The sequence below is a fragment of the Leptonychotes weddellii genome, chromosome 9 (assembly GCF_054177405.1).
Source record: "Leptonychotes weddellii isolate Sample4059 chromosome 9, ASM5417740v2, whole genome shotgun sequence".
NCBI lineage: Eukaryota > Metazoa > Chordata > Mammalia > Carnivora > Phocidae > Leptonychotes > Leptonychotes weddellii.
The window spans coordinates 110,754,313-110,773,661 of record NC_138377.1 but is presented as its reverse complement, the minus strand read 5'-3'; the positions used below and the strand labels follow the sequence as shown (position 1 = coordinate 110,773,661).

Genomic DNA, 19,349 nt, shown 5'->3' with positions numbered 1-19,349 from the left:
GCAGGGGAAAGAACTGGTTTCATATCCTAAACAGAAAACCTAGGGACAGTTCTGGAGAGGCTGTACTACACAGTGTCATCTAGTTCAGACCTTGCAGATGATCAGACTCACCTGGGGTGATACCCAGACTAACCCCCCACAACACCCTGGGGTAGAATTTCTAGGACAGGACATGCGGGAACCCAAGGACTACTGGCTTATCAAGGAAGAGGGGTTTGGGACTCTTAATGCCCAACCTCATCCCTTTCCAGCTACCTGAGCTAGAACAGCACATGACTTTCTTCCAAGCCTGGAATTCCTCATCCATAAAATAGGAATAATATTTTCTATTTCTGTACAGTCTAGGTCAGGATTAAATAAGGTCATGTGTCTAAATCACTCCGTGCAACATGGGGCAGATAGTGAGTGCTGTAGGTGTTAGGACTGTCACTATTTACATTTCCTCATCAATGGCACCACAGACTTGCAGGTGGCCCAACACTCAGCCCTCATTCACTGATTTCCGACAATCCCATAGTCAGTGTGAAGGTCCCCGAGACCGAGTGTCAGAAAGGCACTTCTGAGGGATGAATGTAACCACCTGACAGGGTAACTCATTTCCTCAGTGACAGCAGGATTTCCTTCAACACTGGAACCCAACCAGGGCAGTATCAACAAAGGAATCATTTTACAAAAGATAGTAAAACCTACAGAAGGACGTGGGGCCACCTCTTGATCAAGAAGGAATTTCGAACATCCCTCTCACAGAGGAGGAGGAAGCCGAGTTACTTTTAGGGAAGGACTTGGGGTTACTAAGGCACACTGATGAAGCAAGCCCCAAAGTTTAATGTTTTAAAAATATATGCTTATGTAATAGTTAAAGGCAGGGTTTCCTGTCACACAGCCTGCTGCCCCCGCAGAATGAAGCAGTCTTTGGAAAAACGAGATGACAAAGATTCTAGTAATCTTGAGATGAGGGTGAGGTGCGGTAGGTGGGGGAGCCTATAGTAGAGGGCAGGAAAAAAATCTCAATTGCTCATTCTCCACAGCTTTCTTCACTGACCCTGAAATCACAAAAAAAGTTAGAAGGAGAAAAGGCAAGATTTCCTTATGGCAAGAACTGCTGGTGTGGGGCTAGGAGATTAGCACCTGCTGGAACAGTCAGTTTGCTCCCTTGAGTAGATAGGGATGGGTCATCTCTCTTCCTTGGCAGGGAGAGCTGCTTCCTCTGTCCATGGCCACTAGTCCTTGCTATTGATTCACCATAGGAAAATAATTCATAAGATCTCAAAACTGAACAGAATGAGTCATTCCTGTCCAGTCTCAGTCTACTGCAAGAAGCCCCTTAAAGAAAAAAAACATATGTATAACGCCCAGATTTTAAGTAGCTAGGGGGAGAGACAGAGACAGAGAGACAGACAGAGATCAAGAGAGACAGAGACAGAGACTTATGCAGGGCATCTGCAAAAGGGAAATATTTCACTTATTCATTTTACTGTTTTTGATGAATGATTAAACCCATGGCTTCAAACTTAGAGCTATTTTGCCTGCAAAAGTGTCTGGAAGGAAAACATCCTGGGTATATTGTATGAAAATGTAACACATTATTTAAAAATAAAAATTTCAGGGCACCTGGGTGGCTCAGTTGGTTAAGTGTCTGACTTCGGCTCAGGTCATGGTCTCAGAGTCCGGGGATCGAGCCTCCGTCAGGCTCTGTGCTCAACGGGGTGTCTGCTTGTCCTTCTCCCTCTTCCTTTGCCCTCCCCCCACTTGCCCTCTCTCTCTGATAAATAAAATCTTAAAAAAATAAATAAATAAAAATTTCCCTAAGTTTCCAGACATTTCAAACATTCTTTCCAAGAGAGTATCCTTAACTTTCTCTCCAATACATTTTTATGTAATTTTCATTTTGGTCTCTCTGATTTCTATCAATGCAAATCAGTGCTATGAATGAGAGAAAACACTGTGCTAACATATATAGAGTTTCCTACGTCAGGGCCACATCTTGCGCATGGCCAGTTCCTTTTTCCCTGGGGGACATAGGTCGAACATGTGTCGATGTGATTTTCTGGCTACTCCTCTATTGATCCTGATTTGGGGTCTCCGGGCTCCTCAGTCTTCTTTTTTAAAGTCCTTTCTCTTTAAGCTAAGATTTATCGGGTATTTCCCCAAATTTTTTCTGCCATGAAATATAGTTGGCAGAAGTGCTAGTGGGAATGACTAGTCTGAATCAGGTGAAGCAGGACCACGTGTGATCCTAGAGAAGAGCAGAGGTGGGACTGGAACAGAGATGACCCACAGGGTAGGTTGCCGGCTCCACGTGCTGTATGAGGGGATTCAGAGTTCCTCCTCTGTGTCGGTCCTGTTAGTGACATTTCAATATGGATATCTTAAGGTCATTGTGAAAGAGAGTCATGCTCTGGAAGAAAGTGAAGGCGAATGGAAGGATCACATGATATTCAACAGCAAGTATCTCAGGTGCAAGCATTGTCTGAAACATACATAAAATCAACTCCTCTAAACTTGTGTCCAGTCTCTTAAAATATACCAAGAGATCCCTAGCAGAGCCGCAGTGAAGTCCTTTTGTTCCAGGTGGGGAGGGAGAGCCCTGGATGCTTCTCTTCCCTGCCACGCAAAGCTGTTTCTCAGTAAATTTGTCTTCCTGTTAGTTTACAGGGTCGGGAATGTTACTCAGCTGCCACCTTACGAAATCTGAGCAATTTCAACCTTGCCATGCTGTTAGGTGGAAGTTTCCAGGGCGTGGTGATAAAGAGGAGTCACATTTACATATTCCATAGCAATTCTGAGACTGCTCAGCCTCTGTCGCTCTCTCATGCATCTCTCAGTGATATCATTAAGCACTGACTGTGTACAGAGGGCGCTGAGCTTCAGGCCCAGGAGAAGCCCCACCCTTACACGTTGGCCTTGTTTGAAAAGACCCCAGTCTGGCCTTCCTCTGGCCATACCTCTCTCCCACTGGCTGAGGAGTCCATAGGCCCCACCCTTACACGTTGGCCTTGTTTGAAAAGACCCCAGTCTGGCCTTCCTCTGGCCATACCTCTCTCCCACTGGCTGAGGAGTCCATAGACCCAAGGCTGCCTGCCCACCCACACACCATACCCCCTTTCTAGACTTGCTAGGGGTACCCAGGATCCTAGAATTCCCTGCCTAAACCCCTCCAAGACCACTTCCAAGGCCTGCATGGACCCTCCGCCAGGTCTGTCCTCTGAAAAGTGACAGCACAATATACCCCTAGGCCTAGGGATGGCCAACAGGAGACTGTTGGGGAGGAGACAAAGAGACTCACACTTGGACACACAGACACACCGAGGGGTCTGCACGCACGTGCACTGGGCTTCTAGCCAAGCAGGACAATTCTGGGGCTGGGAAGGGGGACAAGGCCAGGCAACTCCACATGTCCTCTTGCCCTAGGCCCCTCCAGTGTGGGGGGCGGGCCTGTCCACAGGGCCTCGGGGTAGGTGTGCAACTCCAGAAGCCCCAGGAATTCTGGAAGCCAAAGACGGATTCAGGCTGAGCAGCCACCAGCCGCTGGCAGCATGACCGAGACAGAAATCCTCAGGTAACTTCGGAAGGTCCAGCTCAACCACTCCTCCCCAGAGAAAGCGCCTTCTTTGTTAGCAAAAAGTAGTTTATTTACTCCGGCTTCCCGTGCTTCCCGGTACCCGCCCACCCCAGCAGGTTACTGCTTCCCTATTTACTCTCACCTCACAGAAAGTAAGCGGGGGAAATACATTTGTGATCGATGGGGTTTGTGTTTAGCGTAACTTTTGGTAAGAAGGTATAGAAAAGTATAGGCTAAAAGGCAGGGGTGGGGTGGGCCTTGGTCATGAACCCCTTCTACATTCTCTACTGATTCATTGGGATTTGGTTAGGCGGGAGGTGGGGCGAGGGCCCACGCCGACGAGCACTGTTGGTGCAGGGCCAAGTGTCAGGGACGTGATCCAGAGGCCCAGCGGCTATATCACCTGCTTTCGCAGCTGTAAACTGGGAATAACAGCACCCTCTCTTCACACACCGTGACAGAAGTTCAAGGCAACGCTTACAATTATAACTAACAACCGGCACGCATCTCACAATGAACACGATTTCTTTCATCAGCATTCGCTCATTGTATCCTCGCCACAATAATCATTATTCACACCCCCAATTTACACACGCGAAGAGAAGTTTAGAGGGATCAAGTGACCTGCTCCAGGTGACCCAGAGCCAGACCCAAAGTTAGGCGCTGAAGGTAAAAAGGCTCCTTCTCTTTACAGTACTTGATTTTGCCGTTCATCCATATTTGTGAGCATGCGCTGTAACTCTTCCCCATGCAAATAATCATTTCCCGATTGTCACTTTTGATGACTCGGAAGACGTGTGCTTTTCAAAGCCCGTCTCTCACAGGGGAGAGACTGGAAGCTGGAAACCTGCAGGACAGATAGAGCCACTCTTCCTTCCAGTTAGAAAGGAGGCTCGGGGAAAATGGGAAGGGGAGGGTGGGGGGCGAGACTGGATCACAGACACAGCAAATACCAGCTAAGCCAGGTGGAGCTCTTTGCCACCTGGTGCTGCCAGAGGAAACTTTCACTCAACATGTCTCCTCTCAAAAAGAACAGAGTATGGATCTACAGTATATCATAGAGAATAACATGGAACTTGCCTTGCCCAAAACACCTCTCCTCCCCCCAGAACATAATACATATATCAATATCACATAATACATACATAATACATAAAACAATACCACATAATAATAAAGCTTTGGGGCACAGATATAGTTTTTCAAGATCACAGTGAAGACAACACAGTAGAGGTAAAATAAAATAAAATGTAAATAACAGTAATTACCTTGAGTATATAGGATAGCTTTCCGCGAGGAAATTCAAGTACTGTGTATATATGTATGTGTATATATATATATGTAAAAGTTTCGCCTTTACTTTCACAACATCCCTGCAGAAGCAGAAAAGGGAAACATAATTAATAGACTATACAGTGATACCCGTAAGTTTCCTTCTGGCTCTAAAACTTGAAGTCAGAGTTACAAATCGGTGGCAGAACTTGGTGCAGGCTGAACTGGACCTACCAATCAGTTTTGTCTGACCTGGGGAGTGCTTTAACATAATTTGAGCTGACATCTAAATTTTAGGAATTTTCACAAAAAAAATCCAGATTCACAGCTTCACTTGGAAAAAACAAACAAAAAAAAACCAGACCCAGAAGATTTGGCAGTAATCACAGGACCCGCAGGCCTTAACTGAGGCACAAGATTCATCACCTGGTCCGCTGCTCATTTGAGTTACCTGCCCGGCCTTCTAAGCCATTAACTTTATGATTCTTTATGTCTCTAAGATTCATCAATGTGAATTATGTCCTCAAAGTCAGTGCAACTTAAGTAAAGACAATAAGAGCCTAGCACTGCCTCGAATAGGGATTATAGTTATATCAGCACATGGTTTTCAAAAGAGTCACTTGTGACTCATTAATGCCCTGGTTCTCAATGCTGGCTCTCTAGGGGGATTACCTAGAAAATATTTCTAAGCCATGCTCTCCCCTGATTCAGAACACCTAAATCAGTATTGTTATTGTTGCTTAACAAACATATTTATTAAAGCCTAGCATGCAGATAGTAAAGTAACAAATAACAAAAATAAACACACCTGTGTTATAACCAGCAGCCAGGCCAAGAAACAGGATATTACCAGCGCCCCAGATCCTCCACTGTGTCTCTGCCCAGTCACTACCCCACTGTCTCCAGTTATCCTCGCCCAACCTCTAACACTGTGGATTCTTGTTGCCCGTTCTTGAACTTCATGCTAACGGAATCACACTGACTGCATTCTTTTGCATCTAGATCCTCTCCCTCAACAGTTGCGACTGAGACATATCCAGGTTGATGTGTGGACAGTAACTGACTCATTTTCACTGGTGTTTAGTGTTCCGTGGTGTAACTATACCACAGGCTATTTTTCCATTCTCCTGTTGAGAGAAATTTGGGTTGTTCTGAACTGGGGGCTATAACAAATAAGGCCACTCTCTGTGAACATTCTTGAGCATGTCTTTGGTAAACATATGTATGCATTTCTGTAGGGCAATGCAAATGCTAGGCCACGGGTGTACGTATACTCCCGTTTAAGAGACCTGTTGGCCAGTCTTCTAGAGCTGTTGTGCCTATTCACACGCCCACGTCTGTGTATGAGAGTTCCAGCTTCTTCGCATTCTCACCAACCCTCCTGCTGTCTATCTTTTAAATTTTAGCCTCTCTGGTGGGTGTGAAGAAGTACTGTACTGTGGTTTTAAAGAGCATTCCAATAAGGTTGAGCACATTTCCTGTTTCTTGGCCATTTGGATATGTTCTTTTGTGAAGTACCTGTTTCAATTTCTCACCCAATTTTCTATTGTGTTGGTCTATCTTTTCTAATGGACTTGTTTCTTTATTCTGGATATGACTCCTGGTTGTTTATATGTATGGCAATGTCCCCTTCCCTTCGGCAGCTTATCTTTTACTCTTTTAATGGTAATCTTTGATAGAAAGAAGTTATTAGTTTTAATATAGTCCAATGTATAGATCTTTTCCATATACTAGTACTTCCTCTGTCTTGTTTTAAAAATCACTGCCCACCCCAAGGTCATTAATCTATCCGATTTTGTCATCTAGAATGATGCTGTCCAATAGAAAAATAGTGGGAACCAAATATGTAATTTAAAGTTTTCTTGTAGTTGCATTTTAAAAAGTAAAAAAAAAAGGAAATTCATTTTAATAATGTATTTTATTTAACCCAACACATCCATAATATTTTTTTTGGAATTATCATTTCAACATATAATCAGTATAAAAATTACTAATGAGGGGCGCCTGGGTGGCTCAGTCGTTAAGCGTCTGCCTTCGGCTCAGGTCATGATCCCAGGGTCCTGGGATCGAGCCCCACATCGGGCTCCCTGCTCGGCGGGAGGCCTGCTTCTCCCTCTCTTACTCCCCCTGCTTGTGTTCCCTCTCTCGCTGTGCCTCTCTCTGTCAAATAAATAAATAAAATCTTAAAAAAAAAAAATTACTAATGAGACATTTTGAATTCTTTCTCTACAGTAGGGTTTTGAAATCTGGTGCGGGTTTTGCGCTTAGAATATATCTCTAACGGACCAGCCACGTTTCAGGGACTCAGTAGCAACAAGGGGCTAGCGGCTGCCATAGTGGACAACACAGATCTAGAAATTATAGTTTTACCTGCCAGTTTTATCTGCCACATCTACATTAACATTCAGATGTGTATACATTTTTTTAAATATTTTATTCATTTATTTATTTTAGAGAGAGAGAAAAATTGTGTGTGCGCGCATGCGCACACGAGCACACAGATGCGGGGAGAGGCAGAGGGGGAGGAGGAGGGAAAGGGAGAGAATCTCAAGAACACTCCCCGCTGAGCACGGAGCCCCACGCAGGACTCCATCTCATCACCCTTGAGATCATGCCCGGAGCCAAAACCAAGAGTCAGATGCTTAACCAACTAAGCCACCCAGGCACCTCAGTGTGTATAAATTTTGAGGTTAGAATCAAGATTCAGGGTTTTTTTTCCATCTGTATATTCAAATGACTGTCCCTTCTGTATAATATCAATGTTATCATAAATCAAGGGTCCAAATATGTGGAAGCTGATTTCTAGAGTCTCTAATCCATTTCATCGGTCAACCATGCCTTTGGCATTTAGTATTTTTTTTTAGTTCCCTAGTTAATTCTTACACTCAGCCCGTATTGAGAACCACTACCAAGAGGTCACAAAATTTATCAGTAGCTATGACCAGAAATTTTATAGAGTGGAGTGGAATGGAATAGAAGAGAAAACATCAATATGTACCAAGTAATGTTTTATGAAAACTTTATTTCAGTTAGTGTGTGTGTGTGTGTGTGTGTGTTTCTAAATGTAGGTCTAAAAAGTATTTTTTACCATCAGTGATGGTCCAAAAAAACAGTTTGAAATCCACTACAATAGTGTCATCTGTGAAGTAATTACTTGGGAAAATCCAACTTGCATATTATTTGATAGTCATCATCTAGAAATGCTCTGAAGTTTGGTGGTGATAGACCCGACCTCCACACAAAGCAGATCTCCATTTGAAACAAGTCAGGGAAAGCCAGTTATGGCTGATGGAATAGGAGGAGCTCATTATAAAGCCTGTGACTTTGACCCAAAGTGGAATATGATAATGAGTTCTTGATGTGAACCCTGCAAACAAAAATTGCTAATCTGAACAATTTGAAATTTGTTCAGCATCAGCGGATTTTATGTTTTTCAAGTTTTAATTGGATGTCAAATAAGAAAATGAAATTTGAGGGGAAGAAATTAAAGCCAATTTAGTTAGTAAATGATGTTAAGTAACCTTCGTTATTGAAGAAAATGCTCTCAGAACATTTGCCTGAATCTTGAAATGATTATTTAATTGTTCAGCCTGTGTCAAGATCAATCTAATCAACAACTATTTATTGACTCTCCACTAAAATATCTGGCAAAGGAATCAAAATAACAGAAATAGACTTTGTTCTTGCATACAAGAACTCTATGGAGAAAAATGGATTGTGGCATATGATTTTCCCTTCTTTTAGAACATGGATACAGTAAATAAAAATTATTTTGAGCCCCTTAATGTAACATTTTCTCTCTTCAATCAACCTAAATACATGCCTTAGCTGTGAATTTTACAGTTTTCCCCTTAAGAGAGAAAGGAGAGATGTATTTGATGGTCATTTCACAATATATACAAATACTGACTTATTATGTTGTACACCTGAAACTCATATCATGTCCTACATCAGTTATACCTCAATTAAAAAAAAATTAAAAACCTGGAGACCTGTTTTCATTTCTCCTTTCTCCAGTCCTAGTGACCACATGTCACATGTTTCAGAAGACACAGCTCCAAGATGGAAGAAGACAGAGCCATCTATGACAGGAGAAGAAATAAAGTTGGTTGCACACACACAATATATATGTATCTTTTGGGTTTGTTTTTATAATGTGCACCAGCACATGGAAGTGTGTATGTGTGTGTGAGAAAGAGAGAGAGAGACTGTGTGGGGTGTGTGTGTATCAATCCTAAACAGAGAGATTGGGATACTTTCATTAAATATCTCCATTTCCTGCTTTCCTGAAGATATAATTTGGAGATCAATAAAAAGGAACCTTTCCATTAAATTGAAACCTCGTAAACCAAACACCAACTATGTATTAGGCCTCTGATCTGCTCAGTTACTCTCCTTAAGAATGCAGCATGATGCACAAACAAGGAATCATGGAACACTACATCTAAAACTAATGATGTAATGTATGGGGATTAACATAACAATAAAAAAATAAAAATAAATAAAAAATAAAAATGAATCCCTTAGCCTCAAGAGGGCCATTTTAGAAGCCCCAACACACATCTATTTGAATCCCAGTGTTACTCACTTTTTTTTTTTAAAGATTTTATTTATTTATTTGAGAGAGAGAGAGAGAGAGCACAAGAGGAGGGAGCGGGAGAGGGAGAAGCAGGCCCCCCGCCGAGCAGGGAGCCCGACGTGGGGGCCTGCCGAGCAGGGAGCCCGACGTGGGACTCGATCCCGGGACTCCAAGATCATGACCTGAGCCAAAGGCAGTTGCTTAACCAACTGAGCCACCCAGGCGCCCTGTTGCTCACTATAAAGCAACACTCTGGTGGTGCTAAGGCTCCACATCTGGAGCCTGCAATAAGCCAAAGAAATAAAAACACTATCAAAATCAAAAAAAAAAAAAAAAAAAGAATGCAGCATGAACCCCCTCCACAAACTCTCTAGTGACCAGGTAGAAAGAAAGAAAGAAGAAATGGTTATTAAAATGAACCAAACCCCTTTAACTTTACATTTGAGGGGAATCTGAATGCTCACAACCTGCGAGATTTTAAATTCTCATACTTAGGACGGGTGAAATTTGTTTCAAGGTCACCCAAGCCAAATTAGTGTGCTTTCTCAGACTTTAAGTTATGATAATAATGAAATTTGGGAATAACTGTTTTAAAAACACAGTGATTGCTCAAGTTTAATGACAATCAAACATCTGTCTACCATCAGCAGAAAGTCCTGTGGAGAATTTTGGCTGTTAAAGTGTTATACAAGGTCAAAGATTCTTAATATCCCCATTCACCTGCTATTTGAGGGTTTTATACCTAAGCCCTAATTTATTTTAATTAGGTTTTTAGCTTGGTTTATGTTTTCATCATTTAAAAAACCCTCCACAAGATGCAATTTTAAGGCAATATATATATAGTAGGACCATAAAATGATGAGATTGATTGTTGCATAGGGCTTAGGAAAATAAGTCTTGTTACTTCAGAAAGACTTCTTTCATAGTGCCAATTGTCTGGTCTGTCTAGGGTGTCCCAAAGATGTCTTCAATCATTCTGCGTCCACCAAATAAATCAAACAACAAACTTGGGCCATGGAGGACCAATAAGGTTGGTGCTCTGGGTGTGCAGGTGCTTCTAAGAGAAGGGAGACCTGCATTTGATTCCAAAGGGAGCTCCTCTGTGTTCCTCTAATCTCTTTGCCATAATCTGCAGATCATCGGGATTCAAAATTAGGGACAGATTACCAAAACACCATTCTTGATGCCAACTAGCCCATTTGATGAACTTGATTATAGGCCTTTAGCCAGTAAATAAGTCAATCGCTCTTGTCCAAATCCATCTTTATAAAGGTGTATTATCTCCAGTTCAATCTTTGGACTACATGCCTAAATTCACATTGGGGAGGCCTTGGAAAGCCCCAGGCTGTTGTAGAGATGGCCTGGAGCCCAAGGTAAATGAATGGTTGCCACACTACACTCTGTGCTTTATGAGACTTTGGAGCCAGACCCTCCTCCCATGCACAGCCTGCCGGCAGTGCCTTGGAGACCTAAGAAAACTCAAATGAACTGTGTGTGTGTGTGCGTGTGAAGGCATGCATAAAAGCATATCTTTCCTATAACTGTGCAATGATTAGCACAACAAACTGACCCTTGCAAAAGAGGTATCTGATGTCCTTGTTTTTTGCCTGATTCTACTATGCTTTGGGGAACCCCTAACATAGGATGTTTACTGCTCTGCTTCAGAGGCTGTGTCAAAGCCAGATCAGCTCCACCAGAGGATCTCAGTAATCACAACCTGATTTTCAAAGAATGTCAGTGACACTGTGCTAGACCAAACCAGCACCAGTCAGCCCCGTGAGGGCAGAGTCTTGTCTCCCTTGTTCACTGCTGTTACCCCTGAACCCAGAATAGGATCTAGTACTCCGAAAGCATCAACAAATAATTAGAGAAATGAATACTATATATCGAAAGCCTACCGTTTGTCAATCATGCAGAAGGCACTTTGCATACCTTGTCTTTCTATTCCTTACAACAAGTAACCCTGCGGGATGGACATTATAATAATTAGCTTATAAATAAGGAAACTGAGGTTTGAGGAATTTCACTGTCTTGCCAAGGTCACACATGTAGTAAGCAGAAAGCAGGGATTCAAATTTAGATCTGTCTGCCTTTCTAGCCCATGTGCCGTCCACCACACCATGCCTTCACCCCAGTAGAAGCAAATTATAGACTGACCTTTGGTCTTTTGCTATAAGATACTGTGTTAGCATATTTACATATTATCATGGGTTCAGAACCCTCTCCACATGACAAGGACTCTGAAGGGCTGAATAGAGAAGGCTCCAATCACATATTTCTGTGTATAGAGAGGCAACAGAATCTGGGCTTTCTCACTTCCCCGCTATGCTATACCTCTCACCAAGCCCAAATGTCCTCATCTGAAAACTGCATAACACAAGTTCTATCTCACTGAATTAAATAGGAAATGCATTTATGCACAGCGAGGACTCCATAAATGTAGATTATTACTAACCCAGAATAATGTAGATTATTACCAACTCAGAGTTATCTTCAAACTTATCTCAATTAATTTGATTGCTTTTAGAAAAGGCAGAAACATTTTTAAAGGGCAGACAATACAATTATTACCTATTTTCCCCTTAAAGAATTTGCCCCTTTGTCCAGCAAATTCTACTGATTAAATTTTAAGTGGAAACCCCTTAAAAAGGGGGGGGGCTTGTAGGGGAAGAGGCATGAAAAGGTGCTGTTTAAAGTCAGAACCCTCATAACATAATAAAAAAAATAAAGTCAGAACCCTCATTCATGGTACAGAAGGCACTTGAATAGTATGGATTAATGAATAAATGAATATGCATCCTCTGGTGAGTCCCCAAAGTTTCCTTCCCTTGCCCCATGTGTAAGGCTTTTCAGGAAATAAACTTGCCTAAAAGAACATCCTGGCTAAACATGTACACTGGTTATAAAAAAGGAAAGTTTTATTATGTTTCTCTCCCCAAGGCCGGCAGTTGTAGAACTAATCAGCTAATGTCTTCTGGACACAGCATGGAGACTGTCTCCCTCAAGACAGAGCCAGCTTAGAAAAGTCTGCCACTGTCAGGCGAGCAAGTCCTGCCTTGTTCCACATTTAAGACATTCTGACATGGTCTGAAATGGCCTTGGCCATGCCACCCGGAGGTCTGAGGTCACCCTTTTCATTCCTCGTTCCTCCTAAACCAGGCTGTGCCCACTGAGGGCTCAGCCTCCTGCGATTGCACAGGCTGAACAATCCTTCCTAGCCCTACGATGAATCTGTTTCAACTCGCCAAAGAGCAAGTGCTACAGGTCAGAGGAGAGGTTTGCCTTGAACATTTGCTCTCCACGACTGAATACTTCTGAAGTCAAACTCATCAAGCAATGGGCTTCAAATCTCTCTTTTCTGTATCTCTCCCTGAACAGCGGGCCAAAAATGAGCGTTTTGAACATCTCTCTCTCTCTCTCTCACACACACACACACACATACACACACACAGAGTCGAGGCCAACGTGCTTTGAGAGTTCTCAAATGGTAGCAACATCAGCGAAATGGTGCCTACCTTCCAGAAACTTCAGTCCACAAAAGATGCCCCTTGCCTGTGAAGAGCAGTCAGGGCCAGATTTGCAGCGTTCCAGGCAGCCTCGTTCTCATCAGAGAGCAACACACCTCATCTCTGTGTAAGCTCTGAAATTCTTTCAGAGACCCACCCTCTAAAGTTGCACGTCTAGATTTCTGACTGAGGGCGATCCGTGACGTGAGGCAAAGCTACTGGATGGCACCTTCTGGTTCTTCCTGATGGGATGTTGCTTCCTGTTTCACCACTTGGGAGAGGAGAAAACTGGAATTCAGTCAGACACGGGATTAGAAACGCATTAGTTGCCTCATTCTTGTTGGGTTTGGTGCACATGGTCATGAGTCAACTACTGAACAAGATGGTCTTGCTGTACACCCCCGAAGGGAAGGGGTGTACGCGGCGGAGAGAAACCTGAAGCACTGTTGCCAAGCCCACACTATTACCCGAGCTGGTCTACAGCTGTGGCACTCTCTAGAAGCCTGAGTATTGGCGGGGCTTTGTGCCCACTAAATCCCACCACAACCACCACCAGCACGCCCTGAAAACGCATCGACTAAGGAGCATCAGTCCACGGAAAGGCCACCCCTCTGCGTGTCTCCTGGCAACACTGGGGAGAAACAAAATTTCCCTGTTTTTTGCCCCATATAATGCCCCCCAAATAAAAGTCTGGCCACCTTCTCCCTTTGGAATAGTCAGAGGTAATTCTCTTTGTGTTTATTTCTGTCAGCCTCAAAGAGCAGTCATCACAGACAATGAGGGACAAACCTGTTAGTAGCAGGACAACCAACAGCTGTCCGTCTGTCTGCTTGAGGCATTTCAATTTCAAAGGCAAGTTTGCCTACATTTACGGTGTTTATTTGAGCCGGGAGAACTTTGGGGGCCGTTTTCACTTTCTCCTGCCTGCAGATGAAACAGCTGCGGTTGTTTAAAGGTGCCTTGACGAGCAAGGAAGCTTCGGCAAGTTGGCTCTTGTACCCCTCGGAGCCAAAGCTCGCCTCCCAGGTAGTTCAGGCAGCACCGCCCACTCCGGAGGCCCTGATTCAAGGCCCTTCCCATCAGCCGACTTCAGCTGCTGAGACACAGCTTTCTTCTCCTGTCAGCTAATCGATGACAGCAAATTAAAAATTGACTAGAGGCGGAGAAGGGGAAAGGCCAGTCTCGGACTCCCCGGGTTCTCGAGTTTCACTAATTGAATTCAGTTCAAAGAAGGGGGACTGGTCAAGGCCCATTCACTGGATGCTCGTTCACTTTCTTCCTGGCCTGTTTTTCTCTTCCCAGACTTTCTTTTCGCCATGAAGGGGTTCAGAAATTTTATTTTATTTTATTTTAAAGATCTTATTTATTTACTCGTCAGAGAGAGAGAGAGCACAAGCAGGGGGAGCGGCAGGCAGAGGGAGAAGCAGGCTCCCTGCTGAGCAGGGAGCCTGACGCGGGGCTCAATCCCAGGACCCCGGGATCATGACCTGAGCTGAAGGCAGACGCTTAACCGACTGAGCCACCCAGGCATCCCAGGGTTCAGAAATTTTAAAGCTCATCTGACAGGAGGGCTGAACTTCCAGCAGAGTGGGCACTAAGTGGGGCAGGTTGTGGTTCGGATCCTCGTTACATCGTGCCACTCGACTATGTAGGGTTGCCTGGTCTTCCTGACCCCACACTATCCCTTTCTTGGTCCATCCTTCCCCAGTTGCCGCCCGACTTGCCTTCCTAATTAAAACTGTTTCTCTCGTGTCTACCTTCCCTGCTGATAAAGTTCTACCAGTCACCTTTTCCTTGTAAGATTCCTTAGCATGGGAGACAGCCCGGTTCCTGTTTGCAACCTACATAGCTCAATACCTCCTCCATAATCAAAAGAATCCCATTATCGTAGGCTGCAGTGAGTCACTGTCAAGGTGTAGTCCCTTCTTCCTTCAGGGACAGAGACAAAAATTAACCTGTTGCACAATCTATGCAATGGAGTGCAGTAGCTAGAGAGATTGAAGTGAGGAATTCTGACAGTTTGTGAGTTGTGACCTGGGGGAGCTGTGTGCCCACACGTCAGCCCAATGTGTCTGCCCATGACCCCTGTGCGGAGGACAAATAAATACAAGTATGGTTCTTTCGAAGACTCCTATAGTAATGCCTTTTTCCTTTTCTCTCTCTCACTTGTGTCTCATGATAAATTTATCAGGTCACTGCTAACAGAGGGGAGAGAACCCTGGGAAGCATGATAGAGCAAGAGGCTTGTGTGGGTGTCATTTCTTCTAGGTAATACTTAACTGTCTCATTTTATGAGAAAGGTTTAGAAGCGAGTTAAGGTATTAAATCTGTTGTATATTTTAGATCCTCATTAATAGAGGTTAAGTTGTTTATTAAATCTTAATGGTTCAATGCATTTTTAAAAGTGAACATCACACCTCTGACAATTAAAGGTAGGCAGTTAAGCCTGGTATTAGTGGACAAGTTTTGTGGGGAGCAGAGGGGCTACATTATAAAACCCATGGGTTTTTTTTGTTTTGTTTTGTTTTTTAAGATTTTATTTATTTGCGAGAGAGAGAATGAGAGACAGAGAGCATGAGAGGGAGGAGGGTCAGAGGGAGAAGCAGACTCCCTGCTGAGCAGGGAGCCCGATGTGGGACTCGATCCCGGGACTCTAGGATCATGACCTGAGCCGAAGGCAGTTGCTTAACCAACTGAGCCACCCAGGCGCCCTAAAACCCATGGGTTTTTATACACAAGAGCAAGCTTGTTAATTACTAAAGTGAGTAAGGTGGAAAATAACCTACTGAGTATATTTCCAAGAATAAAACAGGAGAGAGGGAGAAGAGCAGTGAGGACCTTTGCAAACCCAGTCAGGACTCTGGAGGGCCACTTAGGAACTGACAAGAGAAAAACAGTGTAAGCAGCACATGGGAAAATGGCCTTGGGGCTGCAGCAGGAAGCTCAGAACTAGAAACCGTGTCCAGAGCTCTGCTAGCCAGGAACAGAGGGTGCATGGATGGGGTGTAGACACAGAGGAAAGGGAAGTGGGACAACTTCTGATATTCTAAATGGCATGTTATGTTGCAAACCTTAAGCTAACATTCTAGAGAAGAAAATCTAAGTTTGATGGAATTGACCTGCTTTTACCTCCAAGGAGAGAATCCCTTCCGAGAAACTTAATGAATACACTTTGGGCCATATTGATCTTAACCTAACCAGTCCAATTTGGGGGGCTTCTATGAACAAAATCTCTGTTTTCTGAAAATGTTTCATCTTATCATTTCCACAGACTTTCCAAATACAAAGGTTTTTTCATAGACGGAAATGTTAAGTCAAAATGCTACCAAACTGTGTATTCTTTAAATAGGTATGTGGAGGGCGCCTGGGTGGCTCAGTTGGTTGGGCGACTGCCTTCGGCTCAGGTCATGATCCTGGAGTCCCGAGATCGAGTCCCGCATCGGGCTCCCTGCTCGGCGGGGAGTCTGCTTCTCCCTCTGACCCTCCTCCCTCTCATGCTCTCTGTCTCTCCTTCTCTCTCTTGCAAATAAATAAAATCTTTAAAAAAATAAAAATAAAAAAATAAATAGGTATGTGGAGAAACTCCTATGGGATATAACGAAATGAGCTAATGTCTTCACAAATGCCGGGAATCTAAAGACTACATCTTCTTGACATAAAAATCTCCCCACATGACTTGCCTGAATCCCCACAATGGATTATAGATTACAGACACACCGCAGAAATATTGCAGGTTTGGTTCTGGACTACTGCAAAAAAATGAACATCTCAATAAAGCTAGGCAAGGAATTTTTTGGCTTCCCAGTGCATATAAAAGTTATCTTTACACTATACTGTAGTATATTAAATGTGCAATAGCATTGTATCTAAAAAATGTGTATATACCTTTATTTAAAAATACTTTACTGCTAAAAATATGCTAACCATCATGGGAGCTTTCAACCAGTCCTAATCTTTTTGCTGGTGGAGGGTCTTGCCTCGATGCTGATGGCCTCCCACTTATCAGGGCAGTGTTGTGAAGGTTGGGTGGCTGTGGTGATTTCTTAAAATAAGACAGCAGTGAAGTTTGCCACATCGATTGCCTCTTCCTTTCACGAACCATTTCTCTGTAGCATGTGATGCTGCTTGATAGCATTTTACCCACAGTAGAACTTTCGAGGGCGCCTGGGTGGCTCAGTTGGTTAAGCGACTGCCTTCGGCTCAGGTCATGATCCCAGGGTCCTGGGATCGAGTCCCACATCGGGCTCCCAGCTCAGCAGAGAGCCTGCTTCTCCCTCTGACCCTCTCCTCTCTCATGCTGTTTCTCTCTCACTCGCTCTCTAATAAATAAATAAATAAAAAAAATCTTTAAAAAAAAAAAGAACTTTCGAAATTGGAGTCAGTCCTCTCACATCCTGCAGCTGCTTTATCAACTAAGTTTATGTCACGTTCTAACTCCTTGGCTGTCATTTCAACGGTCTTCACAGCATGTTCACCAGGAGTAGATCCCATCTCAAGAAACCACTTTGTTTGCTCATCCCTAAGAAGCAACTCTTCATTCATTTACGTTTGGTCATGAGATGGCAGCAGGTCGGTCCCATCTTCAGGCCCCACTTCTCATTCTAGTTCTGTTGTTTCCACCACATCTCTAGTTACGTACTCCACTGAGGTCTTGAACTCCTCGAAGTCATCCGTGAGGGTTGGAATCAACTTGTTCCAAACGCCTGTTCTTGATACTTTGACCTCTTCCTGCGAGTCACAAATGTCCTTAGTGCCATATACAATGATGAATCCTTTCTGGAAGGTTTTCAGTTCACTTTGCCTAGGTCCAGCAGAGGAGTCACTACCTGTGGCAGCTAGAGCCTTATGAAATGTGTTTCTTAAGTAATAAGACTTGAAAGTTGAAATCACTCCTTGATCCATGGGCTGCAGAATGGAGGTCGTGTCAGCAGGCATGAAAACGGTCTCACTGTCCGTCTCCATCAGAGCTCCAGGTGCAGTGTCAACAAGCAGTAACATTTTGAAAGGAATCTTTTCTTCAGAGCAGTCTCAATAGCAGACTTAAAATAGTCTGTAAACCCTGTTGTAAACAGATGTGTTGTCATCCAGGCTTTGTTGTTCTCTTTATAGAGCATAAGCAGAGTAGAGTTAGCATCATTCTTGAGGGCCCTAGGGTTTTCGAAATGGAAGTACTCTGCCCCATTCACCTCAAGTTAAAGTCATCAGCTGCACTAGCCCCTAACAAGAGTTGGCCTGTCTTTTGAAGCTTTGAAAGCAGGCATTGACTTTTCCTCTCTACTTTGAAAATCCTAGATGGCATCTTCTTCCAATCGTGGGCTGGTTCATCTCCATTGACAACCTATTGTTGAGGGTAGCCACCTTCATGAATTATCTGAGCTAGATCTTCTGGATAACTGGCTGCAGCTTCTCCATCAGCACCTGCTGCCTCACCTTGCACTTTAATGTTATGGAGACGGCTTCTCTCCTTAAACCTCATGAACCAACCTCTGCTGGCTTCGAACTTTCCGTCTGCAGCTTCCTTACCTCCCTCAGCCTTCACAGAATAGAAGGGAGTTAGGGCCTGGCTCTGGATTAGGTGTGGCTTAAAGGAATGTTGTGGCTGGTTTGATTTTCTATCCAGACCACTAAGACTTACTCCATATCAGCAATAAGGCTGTATCACTTTCTTAACATTCGTGTGTTCATTGGAGTGGCACTTTTAATTTCCTTCAAGAACTTTTCCTTTGCTTTCACAGCTTGACTAACTGGCACCAGAGGCCTAGCTTTCAGCCCATCTGGACTTTCAGCACGCCTTCCTCACTAAGCTTAATCATTTTTAGCTTTTGATTTAAAGTCAGAAACACATGGCTCTTCCTTTCACTTGAACACTTAGAGGCCATTGTAGGTTATTGATTGGCCTAATTTCAATATCACTGTGTCCCAGGGAACAGGTAAACCCAAGGAGAGGGAGAGCCCGTTGGGGGAGCACTCAAAACATGCACATTTATTGGTCAAGTTCACTGTCTTACGATTACAATAGTAACATCAAAGATCATTGATCACAGATTACCGTAACAGATATAATTAGAATGAAAAAGTCTGAAAGGGGCGCCTGGGTGGCTCAGTCGGTTAAGCATCTGCCTTCCACTCAGGTCATGAACCAAGGGTCCTGGGATCGAGTCCCACATCGGGGCTCCCTGCTCAGTGGGGAGCCTGCTTCTCCCTCTGTCTGCAGCTCCCCCTGCTTGTGCTCTCGCTCTCACCCTCTCTCTGTCTGACAAATAAATAGAATCTTTTTTTTTTTTTTTAAGATTTTATTTATTTATTTGAGACAGAGAGAATGAGATACAGAGAGCATGAGAGGGAGGAGGGTCAGAGGGAGAAGCAGACTCCCTGCCGAGCAGGGAGCCCGATGCGGGACTCGATCCCGGGACTCCAGGACCATGACCTG

At 43.8% G+C, this 19,349-nt stretch overlaps 2 protein-coding genes across 2 annotated transcripts in view; both read right to left on the bottom strand.

Annotated features, from left to right (window-relative positions):
- Positions 1 to 13,053, bottom strand: part of CERS3 (ceramide synthase 3) — a 91,894-nt gene extending 78,841 nt beyond the window's left edge. The window contains exons 1-2 of the mRNA XM_081831886.1: positions 12,929 to 13,053; positions 4,831 to 4,935 (exon numbers count right to left, since the gene is read on the bottom strand). The gene's annotated coding sequence lies outside the window, so the exon portion shown is untranslated. The remainder of the gene's footprint in view (positions 1 to 4,830; positions 4,936 to 12,928) is intronic.
- A 52-nt stretch (positions 13,054 to 13,105) lies between these two features.
- The window catches only part of LINS1 (lines homolog 1), a 43,663-nt gene continuing 37,419 nt past the window's right edge, over positions 13,106 to 19,349 (bottom strand). The window contains exon 8 of the mRNA XM_081831562.1: positions 13,106 to 13,190. Coding sequence (XP_081687688.1) covers positions 13,135 to 13,190 — 56 coding nt within the window. The 3' untranslated portion in view covers positions 13,106 to 13,134. The remainder of the gene's footprint in view (positions 13,191 to 19,349) is intronic.